Source organism: Rhodamnia argentea, chromosome 4 (genome assembly GCF_020921035.1).
Source record: "Rhodamnia argentea isolate NSW1041297 chromosome 4, ASM2092103v1, whole genome shotgun sequence".
Taxonomy (NCBI): domain Eukaryota; kingdom Viridiplantae; phylum Streptophyta; class Magnoliopsida; order Myrtales; family Myrtaceae; genus Rhodamnia; species Rhodamnia argentea.
The window spans coordinates 25,542,566-25,564,091 of NC_063153.1; the positions used below are offsets into that span (position 1 = coordinate 25,542,566).

Below are 21,526 nucleotides of genomic sequence, written 5' to 3' on the forward strand. Positions count from 1 at the left end.
AATGTCCACGTAACCTCACGTGCAGAGTCGTCAGAAAGCGATACGTGAGGGGCCATCTCATTGAAGTCAGTAATTAAGAGGGTTCTTAGAGAAAAAGCTCTTGAGCATAAGATAAACAAGGTACGTAAAATTTCTCTACTCCGTTATTGCGATTCGTGTATCCAATTATGGTGATCTTAGAGCGCTGCTAAAGTTTATAATCGCAGCTTACATGTGGTATCAGAGCCGCCATGAGTTAGGCCATGAAATCATGTTTTGGCTATTTTTTCGAGATTATACGATCAAAATTATAGGTCTTTATTGTCGCCTATTTTTCCCGCAAGAACCCGTCACCCAACAGAATGCTACTTGGTTTGTCTGCGTTCTATTTACTTTATTCTAAGTGAAGTGGGTATCATCGTTGACTATCCAGATTTGCAGTGCTTAAGAAATATTAAAAAAAAAAAAACACAGGGCGGGGCCGGGGCGGGGAAGGAATTACATGTTCAGATACCTATGGTCTGATTGAAAACAATCTTAGCCAGAGTAGTCTTTCCGATCCCACCCATTCCATGAATTCCGACGAAACGCACACCAGTGCCAAATTCACCATCTAACAACTCATTTAAGGCTTCTACTTGTTTGTCTACCCCAACCAATTTGCTGTCCAGATGTCTTTGTTTTACTTTCAGCTTAAGCAGAACCTCTTTCACAACAAGTTCAATAACTTCACCGTGTCTGTCGCAAACCAAACACTTTTAGTAAAAGAAAACAAATAACAATCTCATGACTACTTCCTAGCAGAGAGCAATTTGAGCTGAATTTCCATTTCAAGTCTCTGGTAAATCGTATGAAGCCACAAGAATTTTGGTTCAATCGACTCCGCAGGATGTGATTGTCGCTATGCCCATAAACTTACAATTTCCCCCTATTGCTGAGAAAGATGATGTTTCTGCGCAGTCCAAAATAGAATTAGATCAAATTCACTCGTGTAACTATCACTAGCCAAAATGGCCCTGCTTATGTATGAGAATTGGTGAATTGTCTCATCAACAATCATATTTCAAATCGAATTTTTGAACCACTTCAGCTAGTTTTCATTGCCATTTACAATACCCCTACGAGAATAGCATTTCGAATGAAGCTTGAAGAAAGTTCCATTAATAGGCATTTACTTACCTTTGCCCTTGGACTTCCCATCCCTTGATCTCACCCACTTTTCTCAGAGCCGCCTCCTGCTGTTGCCTGATCTCGCTGCCGTGCCTCCGCTCGTGCTTCTCCAAGTCCTCCACGTACAATTCCGTCCTGAGCTTGACGTCGGAAGGCATGGTGTCAAAGAAGATGGTTAGGATCTCCAGCTTCCCAGTCAACCCTTTGAGCTCCACCACATGAGCGAGCTCGCGGAGGCACCAAGAGCTCGAAGCGTGGCCTCTGGAGAGCACCGGTATGCAGATCTTGGAGTTGCCGGCCGCTTGCATGAGATCATCGATCCAATCACCGGGCGTGAGGCTCTTCATTGTCTCTGTAGGTGAAGACCCCTTGGCCGACCATGGTCCAGTAGAGGTAGTCGACTGTGAAGGTGTCGCGAGTGTCGGGGCCTCTGAAGCTCAGGAACGCACCGTACTGGATCGCCGACACGCCAGAACCACCGGTTGCTGCCATATTTTTGGTGGGTTTCCCTCACAAAAGGTCTCTCGTCGCGGTCTGGTGCTTGCTTGCTCGGACTTGGAGCTGCGTCTTGGGTGGTGTTAAAAATTTGGAAATCATGGGAATGCGCAAACCGGCTTCAAGGAATCCATCCAAAGCCTCTCCCTCGAAATGGACCCGTCATCGACGTGCGATGCTTATGTTGAAAAAGACAACATTAGCTCCAAGTAGAACTTGGATTACTAACTGCCCAAAATCCAAGACAGTTACTAAAAGGCCAACCGCAACCAATTCACGTTTGGCTAAACTGAACTTGCCGGTTAGAACTTTAAGGCCAATCCCAAATCAGAGTCTTAACTTTTTGCTGCGGCAGCTTGTGCCCTTCAATGCTAAGTCTTACTGCAAACATCACGTTTCACGGAGGTCTCGTCATGGACCTGAAATCTACCTGTCGAAATATATTTCTCATTTATTACATGTTTCTTATTTATCGGAACCTGAAATATCTCGAAACCTAAAACCTATTCTATCACGGGTTCCAGGATCGGTCCCAGAGTCTACTCAAGTTTCACCAATCATCAAAGGAAGGTGTAATAATTGGGACAAGGCCCAAGAAATCGAGGGCATAAGAAAATGAAATAAAGGACGTGGAAAGAAAAAAGAGAGAGAGGGAGACGTAGAGAATGGAAGAGAATAAGGGAGAGAGAATGAGCGTCCGAAAGGAAGAGAGGAAGAGAGAGGAAGAAAATAGAGTGAGCGGAGCCCCCTCCATCCTTCATATTAACTTCGCATATACTTTAGTTTTGTCTTCCTACCAGTATCTTGGATGGGAATATTACCCAATAAGTTTTGTATCTATTGTATGAATGTGTTGACACTTAAAATAATCCAAGGGAGACTCGTGACAAGCACGTGAGGAAGCAATAATCAGCTACAAGAAGGGACACCGAAGCGTGGAACGTATCAATCGGAAAGGTGCCACGTGTCGGGATAAATTCTGGCCCCACTTCCTTCTAGAACAAGAAAAGCGCGCGGAGGGAGGCCACGATCGAAGCGGTTGGCGGTAATCCCCACGAGGTAAAAAGAAAAGGCGCGAAGACTGGGAAACCGTCATCCACGTGGCTTATGGAAAAGAGCAAAGCGTGGGGCCAAAGGAAGAAACCGCTCGGCGGTTACCAAAGAGCTTGCCTATAAATACCTCGCAATAGCAAGATACACACACACACAACAAATCCAAAACACTTGCATTTTCAAACTAGCTCTTAGCTCTTAACCTTTAGCCTTTAGCCTAGCCTAGTCGTAGCTTTGAGATTCCCGTCGTCGATTCAATTCCGGCGAGTATCATATCCAGAGTTAGGTGTCGTCGATTAAATTCCGGCGTCTACTCGTTAGGTTCAGCATCGTCGATTAAATTCCGGTGTTGCACCCTTCACCCATCCCGTCCAATACCGTCGATTCAATTCCGGTATTGTGTCCTATAATTCCCCGTCCGGTCTTGTCGATTGAATTCCAGCATTGTGTCCTACGTTATTCCCCGATCCTGTCGATTCAATTCCAGGGTCACGTCGAAGTCTGTCAACATACTGTCACTATTGCGCATTGGGCCGTCGAAGTTGTCGAAAGCCCGTTTGTAACGCGCCCTTTTTTGTGTAAATCTATTGCATTTGACACTCTCTGTCCAAAACCGACCCAGAACCCCTTTTCGGAAAACGAACGGATTAAGTTCGATAAAAGATTCTCGCGTAAGCAACCTTCTTTAGGCCATAGTCAATCTGGGCCTAGAACCCATAACCAGCAAAGCCTTATCGAGGGATTTTAACGCGCAACAATCTTTTTTGGCACGCCCGGTGGGACCTTTGGTGTCGGTTCGAGAGAAGTGCTATGCCACGCACACGAGGACGTAACAACATAGACGGTGGTGGTGGAGACGAACCCCAGGAAGAAATACAACGAATGGAGTCATCCATGGCCCATCAAGAGGACGTCGAGGTCTCTCGACGTAACGTTGAGGAGCCAAGGAGAAATCCAGAAATGACGCCTGTCATGCTAACATCGATAAGGCGGACCATCAAAGAAGTCCAGAACGAGTTTGCTGATCACATGGTCCAGCGGATGACCGAGGTTGTCGGGCCTTTAATCATCAACACGTATCACGAATGTGCTGCGGGACAACATGGGATTACAATTAACCCACCTCATGCTCAAGAAGGGAATGGTTTCGTACCAGCAGCAAGTGGCGGTTTACCAATAACAGACCGCCAAATATAGGCCTTGCGGGACGGAATACTCGGCCTTTAGCACCCCCGCGGATTCTGCAACGAGGAGAGGCATTACCGGCCAACGAGCCTAGACCCCCGGTAAATGCAGACACGGGTATGTTCCCTAGACATCCTATTCGACAAGATATACCTGCGGATACCGTTATGTTTCCGGGACACCCTGTTCGACAAGACGAGAATATTGCTCGTCGGGAGGTAGCTGCCCAACATAACCATGTCCCTATCAATGAACAACCAGCACCCATGATTATCGAAAATCAGGGGGCGGTGTCCTTTAGGGGGCAATGGCAGGCTAGGGGGCAAGACCAATTACCCCAAGCCAGGGGGCAAGGACAGTATGGACACCGGGCCATACGACCTGGATATCATCGGATGAATCAGGCCCTTCAACCACCAGGTCCCGAGCCAATGTTTCAGCCCGTTGTGCAACCTATATATCATCCGCCACAACCTGGATATCAAATGCCATATCAACCACAGTACCATCAGCCAGTGTTTGACCAGGCACCCGTATACATTGATCCGATGGTAGGATACCGGGCTAATGTTTACCGTAAACCGTACCCGGATTGGATGGATACGATCCCGTATCCAAGAGGGTTTAAAATACATGAGTTCACACTTTTTACTGGCGAGGATGATCAGTCCACGTATGAACATATCAACCGTTTTCTAGCACTATGTGGAGATGCTACACATGCGGATCACTGGAAGTTAAGGCTCTTTCCATTATCCTTGTCGAAAACAGCCTTTACATGGTATACCGCACTACCACCCAATTCGGTGTTGACATGGGAGCAGATGGAGCGTTTGTTTCATGGCCGGTTTCAAAGAGCGGTGTCGAACTTGTCAGCAGCAGATTTGTCAACAATGAAGCAAATGACAAACGAGGCGGTCGACCGGTTTATTGCAAGGTTTAAACGGGCTAGGAACAAATGCTTAGTCCCTTTACCGGAAAAGACATTCGGCGAGTTCGCTTTCAACGGATTGAAATTCGAAATACGAGATAGGATGGTGGGACATCCATGTGCGGATCTATTCGAATTATCCACGATGGCAACAAAGCACGAAAGTCTGCTCAAGGAAAAAGACAAAAGGCACACCCGAAGAGGAGATGTAAGTTTTGTTGAGCCACCTGATTTCGACGAAGAGTCAACGGAGCCTGTTGAGATAGCCGTCGCCAAATTAACCATCGACAAGCCATACACTTGCCGGGCATCGAAGCCGGCAAGGATGAAAGAAAAGTCAACTATAATGGCTAAAGCAAAAGAGGCAGTGTACTATTCATTCGATGCGAATCGAGCGGAAGAAATTTTCGACATACTGTGGGCCGACGGACAAATCAGGCCGACAGAGGGGCGTAAGATACCGACCAAAGAAGAATTAGCAGGGAAGAAATATTGCAAATGGCACCACTCATGGAGCCATAACACATCGGATTGTCTAGTCCTTAAAAAGAACATTCAAGAAGCGATTCGACAAGGAAAGATCAAATTCGCCGAAGATAAAGGAAAACCCCCGATGGATGTGGACGCGGATCCTTTTCCAGTGATGACTGGAATGGTATCTTTAAAGCGATCGAGTAAAGGCCATACGTCAACAAATTTATGCGCTTATTGCAGGCGAAAATTGGGAAACATGAGTACACCTAAGGAAGGGTACCAAAACAGCGAGTCAAACTAGTCGAGGGATAAGACGTCTTTTTACATCAAAAGTGCCGGACCTCGAAGAAGTTCCAATCATCGGGGAATTTATAAGTCATTTAAGCAGAGATACGATGAAGGGGACCCTACGATTGGTACTTTAGGTGAGCCAAGTGGCAAGTTTGATTATTACGTAAGTTATGGTCCACCGACCCCACATCCCCAAGAAAGAATCCACTATGGATGGGGAAAGGAGTTCGACAGAGATTTTCGACAAGGCCTTCATAAGCCACATCGTCGACGCACTCTTAAGATACCAAGCAACCCCGTAGAGGGGTCATGGTATGAGGTGACGGAAGATCAAGAAAAGGAGAAAATCTTGACCCGAACTCAGAAGAGAAGGGTGCAAAGAAAGAACAGGGTCCGCATACTACGGCAACAGGAGATTCCAGCCGGTCATGACTCAATGGCAGCAGCTCCTAACCACACCAAACTGCGGAGGCCGAGAAATCTGGTTTGGCGACGACGACCGGAGGAGACACACCCAGCTCAAGAAAAAAAGGACAAGGGTACAAAGACACGTAAAACATCTGCGTCCAAATCTCGATTTAAAACCCCTGCTAGCGAGTCGGTTTCCCCCTAAGCTCTTGTATGGTACGAGTTAAGTTACCACACGAGTTTCAACTCGAGTCGACCTCAGTCGACGGCGGCGACAAAGAAACGACGCAAGAAAAGGAAGGGGCTCGGTTTTGCTTCAGCGATGAAGAAACCATGGAATTCGAGAAACCCATGGAAGATCTCTCAAATCACTTGAGGTCGCTCAATATAAATGCCAATATCAACGGACGGCCGATAATGAAAGTACTTGTGGATGGGGGTTCAACGTTAAATCTCATTCCATACCGCTTCTTCAAGAAAATAGGAAGAAATGATGACGAAATAATCCCATCGAATATACGGTATGCTCGATTTCATCGGCGAAATTATCAAGTAAAGGGAGTATATGTCGCCGACCCGACCGTCGGATCTAAGACATCGAGGACGTCTTTACGTGTCGTCGACGCCGACGGATCTTATAACTTGCTCTTGGGACGAGATTGGATACATGGAAACCAATGTGTCCCATCGACGCTTCACCAGATGCTGGCATTTTGGAATGGGGACAAAGTCGAATATGTAAAAGCAAATCCCCGGACTTGTGTTACCTGGACCCGTATATCCGGCCGGGACAAAGTGATGCCGGATGATCGCCTTCGCATATCCAAGCCGCCTGAAGTGGACCCAAGAGATATTGCATTCTGCCGTTTCGACAAAGGGAGTACCGAATGGATCCCAAGAAAGGAACCGGTGGAACCAATCGACCCGTTTTCCGATGGAAAGTCGGTCATTTGCGCAAAACTTCGCTAAGAGGTACGCGGCCTACAAGGCCGAGCAAAGTGACCAAGCTAGACAGCTTGCAGACGGCATTTTAGATTTTGAAGAATCCCCAATTAAGGAGGACGACAAGGTAATTCAAGCTCAAGACCCACCGGAAGAGGTCAATCTCGGAGATGAGGCCTGTCCTCAACCTACTTACATGAGCCAATTACTCGATCAGCGGTACAAGGTTCAAATGGTAAACCCGTTGAGAAAATATAAGGATTGTTTTGCTTGGAATTACCATGAGATGCCTGGTCTTTCGAGGAGCATAGTTGAGCATCGATTGCCAATTAAGAGGGGATTTCGACCACACCAACAGTCTGCTAGAAGGTTCGCTCCCGAAGTAATCCTTAAAGTTAAGGAGGAAATCGAGCGTCTCCTTTCGGTCGGATTCATAAGATCAACAAGGTATGACGAATGGTTGTCGAATATTGTACCTGTCAAGAAGAAGAACGGCAAACTTCGAGTGTGTGTTGATTTCCGAGACATTAATGCGGCCACCCCGAAAGACGAATACCGGATGCCCATCGCCGATATGTTGATCGATTCGGCATCCAATAATGAAATGATGTCCCTCATGGACGGACATTCTGGGTACAATCAAATATTTATAGCGGCGGAGGATGTTCACAAGACAGCATTTAGATGCCCCGGGGCTATTGGTACGTTCGAATGGGTCGTCATGCCTTTCGGTTTGAAGAATGCTGGTGCTACGTATCAAAGGGCAATGAATTACATTTTCCATGACATGATTGGGGAATTCATGGAGGTCTATATCGACGACGTCATCGTCAAGACAGACCGGGTAAGTTATCCGGACCACCTAGAGCAAGCTTTTGAGAGAATACGCAAATTTAAATTAAAAATGAATCCTTTAAAATGCGCTTTTGGGATAAAAGCTGGCAATTTCCTTGGTTTTTTGGTTCATCAAAGAGGTATAGAGGTAGACATGAATAAAGCTAAGGCTATTTCGTAATTGCCATCTCCCGATAATAAAAAACAGCTACAAATGTTAATCGGGAAATTAAATTTCTTGCGGCGTTTTATAGCTAACCTCTCGGGAAAAATCGAGGTTTTCTCCCCGTTGCTCAAATTGAAGAATGAGCGAGAGTTTGTGTGGGAAGAGAAACATCGGGTAGCTTTCGACGGGTTAAAAGAGTATCTCATCAAGCCACCAAGATTGACGCCACCGAAGGTGGGACGGCCATTGAAGTTGTATTTATCCGCCGCCGATACAACGATCGGGAGTATGCTGGCTCAAGAAAACGACGAAGGGAAAGAGCAAGCCGTGTACTACCCGAGTAGGATGCTCAACGATGCCGAGACGAGATACACGTCCATCGAAAAACTATGTTTATCACCGTACTACGCCTGTACAAAATTACGACATTATATGTTGCCGACTACGGTACATGTAATTTGTAAAATAGACGTGATTAAGTACATGTTGTCCAGGCCAATCATTAGGGGCCGGATTGCAAAATGGGCGTTCACTCTAATAGAAATCGATCTGATTTATGTGCCGCTCAAAGCGGTGAAAGGGCAGGCAATATCCGATTTCATTACCGAATACCCTTCGGGTTTAAAAGTCGAGGATGATGAAAATTATCTGGGTATTGCGCCTTGGATATTATATTTCGATGGGTCAATGACATCCGGTTCAGCAGGCGCGGGAATCATGGTTATATCACCCTTTTGAGAGAAAACAAAACTCATATTCGGGCTTGACTTTGAATGCTCAAATAATCAAGCCGAATATGAAGCCCCGATCGTGGGACTGAATGTTTTAATTGACATGGGGATCGGGTCAATTAAAGTGAAGGGCGACTCTCGATTAGTGATCAAACGACTAAATGGTGAGTATCAATGTTTGAGTGAAAACATTATTAGGCATCACCACCTGGCAAAAGAATTGTTGTCAAAGTTCGTCGAATACGAGCTAATCCATGTCAAGAGGAGTGAAAATTCAGAAGCTAATGAATTGGCTCGGGTGGCGTCGGGATATCATATATCGAAGGAACTAGCGGACCACATCATTACTCGGGTAAGGACCTTACCATCGATAGATGCTCGGGTAATGATGATTGAGCAATCTGAAAGCTCGGGAGAAACCAACGGCCAACAAGATTGGAGAACCCCTTTGGTAAACTACTTGAAAAACCCGGGTTCGGGCAGTAGGGACTTCAAAAGAAAAGCCTTAAAATATCTGTTGATCGACAATGAGCTATATCGAAAGACAATCGACGGATCGCTTCTCAAATGCTTGGGGCAGGAGGAAGCAATGCTAGTCATGACGGAAGTCCATGAAGGGATACGTGGCGCGCATCAGGCTGGATTGAAAACGAAGTGGTTGTTAAGGCGACATGGATACTTTTGGCCAACAATCACCCAAGATTGCATTGACTACGCGAAAGGGTGTCAATCATGCCAAAGGCATGGACTAATCCAGTAAGTACCTGCCGCACCGATGAACCCAATTATCAAGCCGTGGCCTTTTCGAGGTTGGGCAATGGACATAATAGGGAAAATTTATCCTCCCTCGTCGAAGAAGCACGGTTTCATTTTAGTGGCCACGGACTACTTCACAAAATGGGTCGAGGCGGCGTTGTACAAAAGCGTGACACAAAAAACTGTCCGGGAGTTCATCGAAGAGCGAATTATTCATCGATTTGGGATTCCAGAGACTATCACTGCCGACCAAGGGACAGTCTTCACAGGACAAGAAGTACGGGATTTCACTAAGTCGAGGGGCATCAAGATGATTCATTCGACACCCTACTACGCTCAAGCTAATGGCCAAGCAGAAGCTTTCAACAAAATAATCATCGGATTGATTAAAAAGCATTTGGAGGACAACCCAAGGGAATGTGACTCATTGTTGTCGACGGTGTTATGGGCTTATCGAACTTCCAAAAGGTCAAGCACTGGAGTCACTCCTTACATGCTAACATATGGGCAAGAGGCCGTGTTACCCTTGGAGATTACGGTGCAATCATTGAGAGTGAAGCTTCAAGATGGTATGGCTAAAGAACAGTGCGATGAAATGATGTACGCCAACATTGATGAATTGGGAGAAAACCGAGCCGCAGCACTGGAGAAATTAATGGCTCAGAAGCGAAAGGTTGCCAAAGCTTACAACAAACACGTGAAAGTTAAGCGTTTCGACGTGGGAGACTTAGTGTGGAAGACTATTTTGCCTATGAACCTCAACAGCGAAAAGTTCGGCAAATGGTCGTCGAAGTGGGAAGGACCATACTTGATAGTAGATGCCCTCCCGGGAAATGCATATCGAGTAATGGAAATTGATGGAAGAGAACTACAACGCTCAATCAACGGGAAGTATTTAAAAAAGTTCTACCCATCGATGTGGGAAATGCAGAAAGGGTTAGAGGACAAGGAGTGAGAAAATCTAATTCATTCATAAAACTTCAATACATCCCTCACTCTCTCTTTCCCCCTCTTTCTCTCTCTCTCTCTCCTTCTCTCTTCCTTTCTCTCTCTCTTATGCTCGCCTTAGCAAACCCTCACCGGAAGTGCTCCCCGAAACGAACCACGAAGCCTCGCAGCCGGCACTCCAACTTGGCGTTCTCTTCCCGCGCGCGGTGATGAGCTTCAGCCAACTCTTCCGATGTCGCCTCCAGCCTGTCCTTCTCGCCCACCAGCCGCTGAAGGTGCTCTTTCTGACCCCGCAGAAGGCCATTGGTAGAGTCCAACATGGCCTTGAGACCCTCCAAAGGAGCCCCAATGGAAGCCAAGGAACGGGTCTCGCGAGCCTCGGCCGGTTCACGTTCTCGCTGCTCGGTTTCCTTCAGAGGCCTGCGCAGATGTCGCTGGCTGGTAGTCGAGCGGTCGGAAACAATGTTCCGAAGTTGAAGGACGCTAGCGTGAGAGGCATGGAGGGCTTCTTGGACGTTGCAGAGTTCCTTGTGCACCACTTCTCCGTTCTCAATCTCTTCGATCTTGCACCAAACTTCATGTTCGGTGAGATCATCTTGAGACATGGTCGCCAGATTCCGGCGAAACTTATCCAGCCCGTAGTCGAAGAGCGTGACAAATTCTTCGTAGTCCGACGGGAACAGGTGGTCGGAGGGAAGATTTTGAGGCGCAGAACGGTTGAGCAGGTTGTGAAGTTTGTCAAGGGCTCGCGGTTTCACCACCAGCATGGTATAGGTGTAACTCAGGAGGGAGATAATCTCCCTCCAAATAGCCGAAAACTCACGGCTGAAGTATGTAGGGGGAGATGAAGCCGTAGAAGAAGAAGCACGCTCCATTAAGGCTTTGAGGAAGTTTTCTCTAAGAATCAAAGGAAGAGGGGTTTGGATGAAGACGCACTCCGGGCAAGTGACCCTATTTATAGATAAAGGCCAAGGAACAGTTCATCCCACGATGCTGAGTATCCGCCCACGACCTTCCGACGATCGAGGCGGTAAAAGTTAGTGGACGGTTATCGAGGCGAGAAGGTATATCGCGATTGGTGAAACACATAAGTAACCATAATGGCGCGAGTGGCGGGTTTTCCGCTGGCTATTAACCATGACGAGCCGTCGTGACGATTTGAATTCGGAAGGAGAATCGGAAACGACGTCTTTCATTAAATGCCGCATGGAAAAAGGATGATCCCGAGAAGATCATGTCATGATGAACTTTGGAGAATTGACACTAAGACCGGCAGTTCAATGATAGAATAAGACGATAAGGACAGGTGGCATTAATATGGAACCAGCAACAGCGGACTACAATACGTGCTGTTCAAGACTCAAGACAAAACTATGAAGTTGCATTTCATCATTGCGGTTGGCGTCAACAATTGCCTCCTTTCGATGACTGGCCCGTATCATATCAAGGTGCAGTGATTCGCAAATTGCCTCTTGCTGTTTGATTGCCTTCAATTGTGCAGATAGTACTTGCGGGGTGGTACGGCCGTCACTTTCCAGGGTTCCAAGAACACTACGTTGATAAGCCAGCTCATTGTCAGCAAGAAGGGAATCTGTTTCCAGCTTGTCGATAATCGCTAGTTCACGCTGCCTTGTCCTGAAGGACCTCAAAGTCGAGCCAAACATGAGGAAAAGTTCATTAATGGCAAATCCGAGGGCATGACATTGGATCGGATAGGGCAAATGGGCTAGAAAAGCAAGGAGAGCTTTGATCTCGTCCTCGACAGACGCTTGGTTACATATGTAGGCATATCCTCCTCCTAGTAAGTCATGCAAGCGTGACCACTTGCCGCGAAGGTATGAATAGTCGCAGCAAAGGGTATTCGATGGGCCAGCCGAGGCACTCGCCATGTTCATATGAACAACCCACGATTTGTTGGGTAAGTCATCCGTGCGGCCGTCAGAAGCTAGTGAATCATCCGGGAAGAAAGTCGGATCAACAACTACATCAAGCAAGAATCCAGAGAAGTACCCACTTCCATTATCAAATTGTTTATATCAACAAAGGGTTTACCTTCATCGATCGGTTGCTCAAATATAAGGCTCGGTATAACGAAAGGAGCGGGTCTTCTTAGAGGATGCAGCAAGCCCAATGAGTGTCGACGGACTTTCGAGAGAACGTCCATTGCACTGGTTGAGAACAAAGAGGAGCGGTAGGAGAGCCACCACTTGTCGAAAAATGAGGTGCTACAAGGATGGTCAGAGAAGCCGACAAATACAAAGCACCCGAGAACGGCATGAACAACTTCGATATGGCCCATCATGTCGGTTACCTTTTTCTTGCGACCAGAGAAAGGGAAATTCATGGAATACACCACCGGCATTGGAATCCCCCGAGTAAGCCCGAATTGGCGAGCACAATAATGAGGATTATAAGTCTCAAATCCTGATGAGAATTTGCCGCCACCGGACAAATTCATGGCTAAGTCGGTTAGGGCTAACACGCTCATCCGAAAAAGACAAGAATCGGGATCTGCTTTGGAGGAGCTATAGATATTATTATCGACGGGCAGCCTGGAGAAATCAAAGCTGGTGAGAGACAACGGTTCAATAAGGAAGTCGTCGAAAGCAGTAAGATTGTCGGGGGCACAGCGAAGGGCCCGATTGAACGCCATGGGTACATCATCCCTTTTCGAGGATTCGGTCGTCGAAGTGAGCGCTTGATAAAAAAACATATGAGGAAAGTATACTCGGACCCAATGGTGCAGAATCCATAAAGGACCCGAAAAGGGGGCGGGATGATTGTCCATCGGCGAAGATTGAGCATCCGACAATCCCCGATATAATGCAGCCAGGAACATTCGGCCTAGGCCAACATCAACACCACATGCCAGTTCATAAGCCATATCAAGAAATTCTGAGGAAATTCGACATGTGGGGAGACAAAAGACATATTTGCAAAGCCAACATAAAATGAAGGCTGTATGTTCCTCGAGAAGAATGGGTCCCGAAGGTTTAGCATGGCGATCCATGAATTCGCCATATGGCGGGTCAAGGCAGCAGGACATATCAAGGAAAAATTGGTCGTCCGGAGGTTGAGAGTCACCATCGATAAATGGAGAAAGACCGGTCGAAAACCAAATATCAAGAAGGGTAGGGGTCATTGGACCAATAGGCAAAAAAAAATAGTTCGATGACGGTGACCAAAAGCAACACAAACTACCGACAAGGCCATACTCCGAAGGATCAATGAATGTACCACAAAAGGACAATAGGACATCTATCCTGGCTTGTGCCCAGGTGGTAGCCGCTTCTCCTTCTAATCGTTTGTACCAGGTTGTAAACCGATGGTCGAAGCTTGGGTATGAAGAAAATCTATAGTTACTCGACGACCAAGCGGAGGTACAGATAATAGATTGCTTGAAGGGTAAGACTTCTTCGGAGCAGATGGGAAAGCAATTAATCGGTGAAGAGGGAGGTGGCAAACTTGTGAGATGCGGACCCAAAATTATGTGACCATTGCTGGGTTGGTGATCCATGAAGGATAAGGAAAGTTCCCTTTTGGCCTCATTGTGAGAGAAAACGTCAAAGCGCGACAAGCAAGGAGCTGCGCGAGTACTCATGTGAACTTGATAGCAAAGTTCGTATGAATTGGCGTTTGGAGGCAATCATTATTTATAAGGGATTTTGAAGTAACCGACTCGGGATTATGATAGCGATTACTCGGACGTGGGCAATTACATGGATCGTGGCGGAATGCAATACGGAAAATAAGGAGAAAGAAAAAAAAGGGGAGAAAGAAGGGGAGATTTTATTGACGAGAATCGGGATACAAAGCCGTCTTGATCCCCTCAAGCGGCTCGCAGAGTAAACGTTCAAACTTCTTATTTTTATCTATATATACATTCCTAGTATGACGTCTGTCTACCTCTGCCCGCATAACCCGAGCGCAATCAGCTCGTTTCTTCTCTTCTAAGGAAGCTGCGAGCGTTTTTAGTTGATCTTCTATAGAGGATCGACGGGAAAGTACTGTTGATCGCTGACTCCAAGTCTCCTCTAGTTCCCTCTCTATCGCCAGCCTTTGTTGCTCCGGGGTAGCCTCCTTCTTATCTAAAGCAGCAAGCTCGTCGACAGCGGATTGAAGGGACTGTTCTCCTTGAGTTATAAGTTGCCTCGCCTTTTGGGTCTCGGAGCTAGGAGAAAAAAGCTGATCAGGAAAATTCGACAGAGCAAGCACCTTGTCCCGACATCGTCGAAAATGCATAAAGGGAGTAGGAAAGTGCTCCAAGAATGCTTTCGACCGACGGACTAAGCCTTCGGGAAGCTTTGCGCTGATTTCCTCTTTGACCGACCACTCCATCACGGATTGGATGTTTCGAATATTCGATGGGTTGTCAACAAAAGAGGCTACCCCTGAATGAACAAGGTCAAGGGAGCAAGATAGCATGATTCCCGGTTTGCTGAAAATCTCTGAGTCGGGTGAGCCGCTTGATTCGGGCATACTCGGGTGATCCGAAGAGCGAGAAGATCCAGCGGGATGAGCTTGAACGTCTTCGATGGGCGACATAAGAAGAGAAGCAGCGGGAAGATCCCAGATAATATCCGCAGATGAAGGATCTTCAGGTGTTGAGGAACCTTCAGCTATTTAAGGAGCTTCGACTATCGGGGTCGGAACAATGGCAAGGGTCATCGAAGAAGGTTCCCCTTGAGGTTACGTAGGCGAAGGAGCTGCGGGTTCAGACAGATCCTCAGCAATGGCAATATCGCTAGACCCCCCAGCGGGTGGATCAAGATCTACCAAAGAGTCTTCGGGACAAACGGTTGGAGACGCTTCGACAAGCCGAGGGACTATCGGAGATTCCACCGGAGATTTGCTCTTTTTCGCTATCATCTTTCGCCGTTTAAGAGAAGTGAGCGTCTCCTCATCGGCTCCGTCGTCGGAATCGTCACCTAACGGCGAAAATAAAGCAAAAATCACCTCGGGCCAGCAATACTGCGAAGACCGGGAAGAAAAGGACCCACCTGAAACAGTCGTCGGACGTTTGCGACCACCAATCGAGAGGGCTCTGGTGGCACCCTTTTTCCCAGTTTTCTTCAAAGCAAGACCGAAGGGCAGTATCCGGCTGCTCTGGAGGATGGATGGGATGGCATCTTCGAAAGGGCTTTCGAAGGCAAAGGACGTCCACCAGGTCGTAAACTCGGAAGTCACGCCGGGGCTAGAGCGAAGCATTGTTGGGATATCCCCCGAAAACCGCCGGTACATCATGGTGGTAATCTCGACACAGCGAGTGAACGGTTCGTCAATCTTGATATTATACATCTTCTTGTCCATCGATGGGAAATCCATGAGATAAGGGATAGGCATAGGCACCGCCCGTCGAAGACCAAATTGCCTGGCGCAGTAATGAGGAGAATATGGTTCGAAGCCTGGATAGAACCTACCCTTAAGACATAGCCGGATTGGAAGGTCTCTAGGGAATAGGATAAAGGTCCAAAAATCACGGTGGTTGAACCGTTTCAAGGTTCGAGAGTTGAAACAAAAATTGAACTCGCCCGAGCGGTAAGGAAAGAAATCTATTCGATCAGCCTCGCAAGACAGAAGGCGTCGAAGGAAGAACCGAAAAGGCTGAACATCACCGGGGACCTTTGAGGGGACAGCTTGGAGTAGTCGTATACCAAGCTTCAAAGGGACCATGTTGGGATTGAAGGAAGGGACGCTCTCAAACATGAAAGGGAAGTAGAATGCAATCCAAGATTGAAGAATCCAGAGCGGCCCCGACAGTACACCATCCTCTTCGGAATTCGACATTAGCCGAGCGGCATAAGAAACACTCCTATACACAGACGCAAGAGCAAGAGGGCCAAGGGCAACAAGATTCCCTTTTGCTAGAAGTAGGGCGAGATCATAATAGTCCTTGGACACTTTGAGTGTTGGGCTAAAGAATAGATATTTCGACAACCGTAAAAGAAGGAAAGCTGTTCGTTCCTCGAGGGAAACATCCCCGGACGTTTTCTTGTGGGCATCGATGAACTTCCCATAAGCAAGAGAATCGTCAGAAATGGGACAATCCTTAGTTTTTCCTAGATTCTTAACCGAGGCCCCATAAGGAGAGAGACCAGCTATGGCGAAAGTATCTAGAAGGGTTACAGACATGGGACCCCACGGGAAGAAAAAGCAATTAGTGGAGGAAGACCAAAAGCTTGTAACGGACCCCAACAGACCTCTATTCAAATCATGGAACAACATGTCGACCTCAAGTGCTGTCCCGATTTGCGCTGTTTCCCGGAGGCCAACTGTTGGAGTATCCTCTTGAAGCCTTTGGAACCAACTATAAGCCCTGTCATCAAATGACGGAAAACTCCTAAATCGCTGAGCCGGCATGGACCAAATGTCCTTTAGCGAAGAAGCTTGAATGGGAAGCTGCTCGTCGGCCCGCATTGGAAAGCAAGACCGAAGAGGTGATGGGATGTGGAGATGATCATGGAGACTAGGCCCGATAATGAGACCGGCGTGCTCTCGTCGAGAGTTTAACAACTTAAGGAAACAGTGATCAGCGTCATCACTATTGATGATCCCATCGAAGCGGGCGATGAGTTGGTAAGGAAGGAACTCAAGAGTTTCGGTCGCCATGAAAGCTTGGAATGCTCAGAGAAAAGGGTTTAGGGTTCAAGGAAAACTGCTGATGAGGAAAGACGACAATTGGGAGCTTTTTCAAGATCCTTAAAAGTAAGACGAAGAAAGGGCCGGTGCACGGTACGAAGTCGGAAGGTTGCGTTTTGGGAAAAGAGATCAAAGGGAAAGCGTAATCATCATTTGTACAGTTGGAGATCACCAAACCAGAGGAAGATATTTTAAAAGAGGTAAATCTTCGATTTACATCTTTTAAGGGGGCATATGTTGACACTTAAAATAATCCAAGGGAGACTCGTGACAAGCACGTGAGGAAGCAATAATCAGCTACAAGAAGGGACACCGAAGCGTGGAACGTATCAATCAGAAAGGTGCCACGTGTCGGGATAAATTCTGGCGCCACTTCCTTCTAGAACAAGAAAAGCGCGCGGGGGGAGGCCACGATCGAAGCGGTTGGCGGTAATCCCCACGAGGTAAAATGAAAAGGCGCGAAGCCCGGGAAACCGTCATCCACGTGGCTTATGGAAAAGAGCAAAGCGTGGGGCCAAAGGAAGAAACCGCTCGGCGGTTACCAAAGAGCTTGCCTATAAATACCTCGCAATAGCAAGATACACACACACAAAACAAATCCAAAACACTTGCATTTTCAAACTAGCTCTTAGCTCTTAACCTTTAGCCTTTAGCCTAGCCTAGTTGTAGCTTTGAGATTCCCGTCGTCGATTCAATTCCGGCGAGTATCATATCCAGAGTTAGGTGTCGTCGATTAAATTCCGGCGTCTACTCGTTAGGTTCAGCACCGTCGATTAAATTCCGGTGTTGCACCCTTCACCCATCCCGTCCAATACCGTCGATTCAATTCCGGTATTGTGTCCTATAATTCCCCGTCCAGGTCTGTCGATTGAATTCCAGCATTGTGTCCTACGTTATTCCCCGATCCTGTCGATTCAATTCCAGGGTCACGTCGAAGTCTGTCAACATACTGTCACTATTGCGCATTGGGCCGTCGAAGTTGTCGAAAGCCCGTTTGTAACGCGCCCTTTTTTGTGTAAATCTATTGCATTTGACACTCTCTGTCCAAAACCGACCCGGAACCCCTTTTCGGAAAACGAACGGATTAAGTTCGATAAAAGATTCTCGCGTAAGCAACCTTCTTTGGGCCATAGTCAATCTGGGCCTAGAACCCATAACCAGCAAAGCCTTGTCGAGGGATTTTAACGCGCAAGAGAATGCCAATTTATTATGTCGATCTTTCCTTGCCCTTTATAATCCTCCCTCCTTTTCTCGCTCTCTCTCATCTTCCATAACCAAAATCAACTGTCTCTCTCTATCACTAGAAATTACTAGTGTAGCGGTCTAGTCGGCATCGGTCATCCTGCGATGTACAATCGGTATTGACATAGATAATTTTTGCAATTTTTCCTTTTTTTTTTTCCTTTCAATTCTCTTTTGTTTTTTCCCCTTATTTCCCTCTATCAGTTACCAAGCCTTGGTGCCAGCGCAAGGTTGCAACTAACGTAAAAAAAAAAAGTCAAAAAAATTTGCGAAGATGGTCCACCTTAGCGCCAATCATACCATGTAGGGCGGCTAACGTCTACGTGAACAGTTTCCTGCCAAAATTGGATGGAATGACTACGTTGGAAAACCGTTAAAAATTTTATGACTAAATTGAAGATTTAAAACTAAATTAACCGTTGTACAATAGATTTACGACTTTTGGGCAATTTTCCCGACAATTAACCGGGTTAAAGAATGTGGTATGCAATCTCATAACGAAGTATACTCCAGTTCCAGGTATGGACGAAGAGGAAAATTTCCTTGCCATACTAAAACCAACAGAGGTTACTCTCCTCTTACCATTGGCTCTCTAATTGCAGAAACTACATTAGATAAGTGCAGAATACGTACCAAACTGAATATGGACCATTGAAAATGACAGGTCCCGTGTGAGTTTTACGTGCTGCCCATCAAATTTGGCAATCCGAATTTAGTTTAGCGTATGTTCTAAATGCATCGAATAATTTCTCCATTGATCGACCATATTACGTACGCTTTCCTCTTCGCAAAAATGAAAAAGAAGCTTGGCACGGTTTGGACGGTTACATAAACTGTGAAGCTGCTCCCAGCAAAAGGGTTTTCAGGAATTAAGCAACTATAGTTAAGAAGTCAAGAAGGATGGAGGGCTGATCCCAAGTTTTGGTGCATGTACAAAAGAGACATCCCACATACTCTTTAACTCCACTCCGACAGAAAATTACTAAATGAGCATGTTATATAGAAAATACACCAAAATAATTCTATGGATCAACTCCAGCGGATACCCTAATAATGGAATGGACAAAGGTATTATCCTACAAGGGAACCTACATACCTTGAATTCCAGCTTTTCAAACTAAAACTAAAGTTGGAGTCGGACAACTTATCAAGTGTTTTTCAGTTTGTGTTGGGTACAGATCAGGCGCCGTGGGATGTCGAAGCACTTATCAAGGATAGCCGGACCTCTCTCTCTCTATTACCGGATCTTCGGGTGGTTTCAGTGCAGTAGAGACCTGATAAAACCGAGGGCCGAGTCGTTAAAGCCCAACTCCGAGAGACTCCATGACAGCATCAACAGAAGGAGTAACTTGATTATGCAGCAAGCCACTCCGAGCTCTCAAGATAGGGTATATGGAACCATTCCACACTAGCTTCGGCATAATCAACCTGAAAGTAGCCCCTTAGCGGCCTGCTTTATCCAGGGAAGTCCAAAAATCCAATTCCTAGGAACTCGAACAATCCCACATAGCAATAGAGCTCACCTCCATATCCGCAAAGAGAGGAGAGTTTTGTCAAGAGGAACGTCGTTTTCACTTTCCTTATTCCACTTGGCTTTTTCTTTCAAGTTCATGCGTACTATGAGCTTCCACAAGAAGTAGGATTGTTTTCTTACATCTTCATGGGCCTAAGGCTTGAAACTTCAAGTCTAGAAGGTAATCAGATGGTATCACTCTATCAATACAGTGCCCTGCAATCAAGGACCTCAGCGGGCGAAAGTCCAGTAATCAAGGAACCACAAAGGTTTTGTCCACTGCAGTCGAACTCCGAAACCATTATCAAACAAGCAAAGATGCACCATGCAGGTGCACCTGCAAAAGAATAGCAGTAAATGGAAAACACGCTAATGTACATTGCATCATGATAGCGGAACAAGAAGTAATAGCAGTGAATTGCTTGAGCATCCGCCATTGATCCTTCGATGGCCTCTTCCACTGCAACCTCCTGGAAGGAAAATCGAATGGCTCTTTGACTAGCATTGTAGGATGCAAAGATGCATATACCATCTGATTAGTCTCTTCTGCCATTAGAAGTGAACTGTTCGAGCATAGGTTCCAATAATAGTCATTGGAAATGCTCTTTGGCGACCATTGTGGAATGCGCGAATGCCGATACCATCCAGTCATTTTCTTGAACCATTACTTTCGTCAAATTCGCAATTATTGGCACAGGAAGGACAACGATGATCTTCTCTTAGGTCTAGTCATCTGGGACAGCGTAATGCAGGGCTATTGATAGTGCGCGTTAGCAAATCTTGACAGCTTTTGAAGGAGCTTAGTTAAATTTTGACAGTCAACAGACCCAAATACCGTCTATTTTCAGCTCGATTGTTTCGTCATTTTTCCCGTTTCTTTATTTATTTTTTTGCATTCTTCAGTTATTTGAGCAACGTCGGCGGAACAGTTAATCTACCAAAAAGGGAAAAAGAAACAGTTAATCCTTGCTGTATATGGCCTGAAAATTGATTACAATTACAGCAACTGACTCTGTAAGTACTGGATTATCCGGAGAATTAGCTTATCTTCTTCTTTAACTGTATATGAACAACTTCTTACTGCTTAAAAAGAAAGAAAAATCGATTACGAATAATTTGCTTGTTTAACCATCCAATATGAAATTGTAAAACAATTATAGTAAGATTGGCCCAAATCTTAAGGCCCAGCCGGTAAGCCCATGATCCCACTCTACAAAATGCAAATGTCCTTTGGCGATGGATGATCTCTCTATATCTAGCCTCTCTTTTTGTAATGCATTTAAGTTGGGTATTGGAGATCCAAGACACACAGACAAACAATCATTCTTATCATACTGTTACAATCTTCTTAACATTTTCTTCACTTGTCAAATTATGCAAATAGGGCACGTCGAGTAGACTTCTATCGGTCGAGGTGTCGGGAAACTCATAAACATAGCCTCCGTCTGCCTAAACTATAGATCGTCCACGTACTGGACTGCCCTTAGGAGTAATGGATTAATCGACGCAAAGGAAAGTGCAAGTATTCTCAAGAAAGTATCATGGTATAGTCAAATTCCAAATGCCATTTTATCAAACACTATTAAGATGTCCTTCATTGAAAATATTCCCACATGGAAATCAGTCTGCTCATTCACAAGGATCATGAATTACTTGAGCAAGCACGACCATGAATGTTTAGACAGCACAGCAAACATATTTCCAGTCTTTTCTTGTTTCAAGAAACTTGCCCGTTACTGGTGAATGTCTTTCAAATTCAGCCAAGAATA

At 46.1% G+C, this 21,526-nt stretch overlaps 1 protein-coding gene and 1 long non-coding RNA gene across 2 annotated transcripts in view; one reads left to right on the forward strand and one right to left on the reverse strand.

Annotated features, from left to right (window-relative positions):
• Positions 1-485: 485 nt before the first annotated feature.
• The window catches only part of LOC125314863 (disease resistance protein L6-like), a 63,822-nt gene continuing 42,781 nt past the window's right edge, over positions 486-21,526 (reverse strand). Inside the window, exon 4 of the mRNA XM_048278104.1 lies at positions 486-717. Coding sequence (XP_048134061.1) covers positions 486-717 — 232 coding nt within the window. The remainder of the gene's footprint in view (positions 718-21,526) is intronic.
• Positions 6,227-21,317, forward strand: LOC125314556. Its single transcript, XR_007198023.1, has 4 exons — positions 6,227-6,237; positions 11,195-11,197; positions 12,209-12,220; positions 21,153-21,317. It is a non-coding gene; the product is annotated as an uncharacterized LOC125314556 (long non-coding RNA).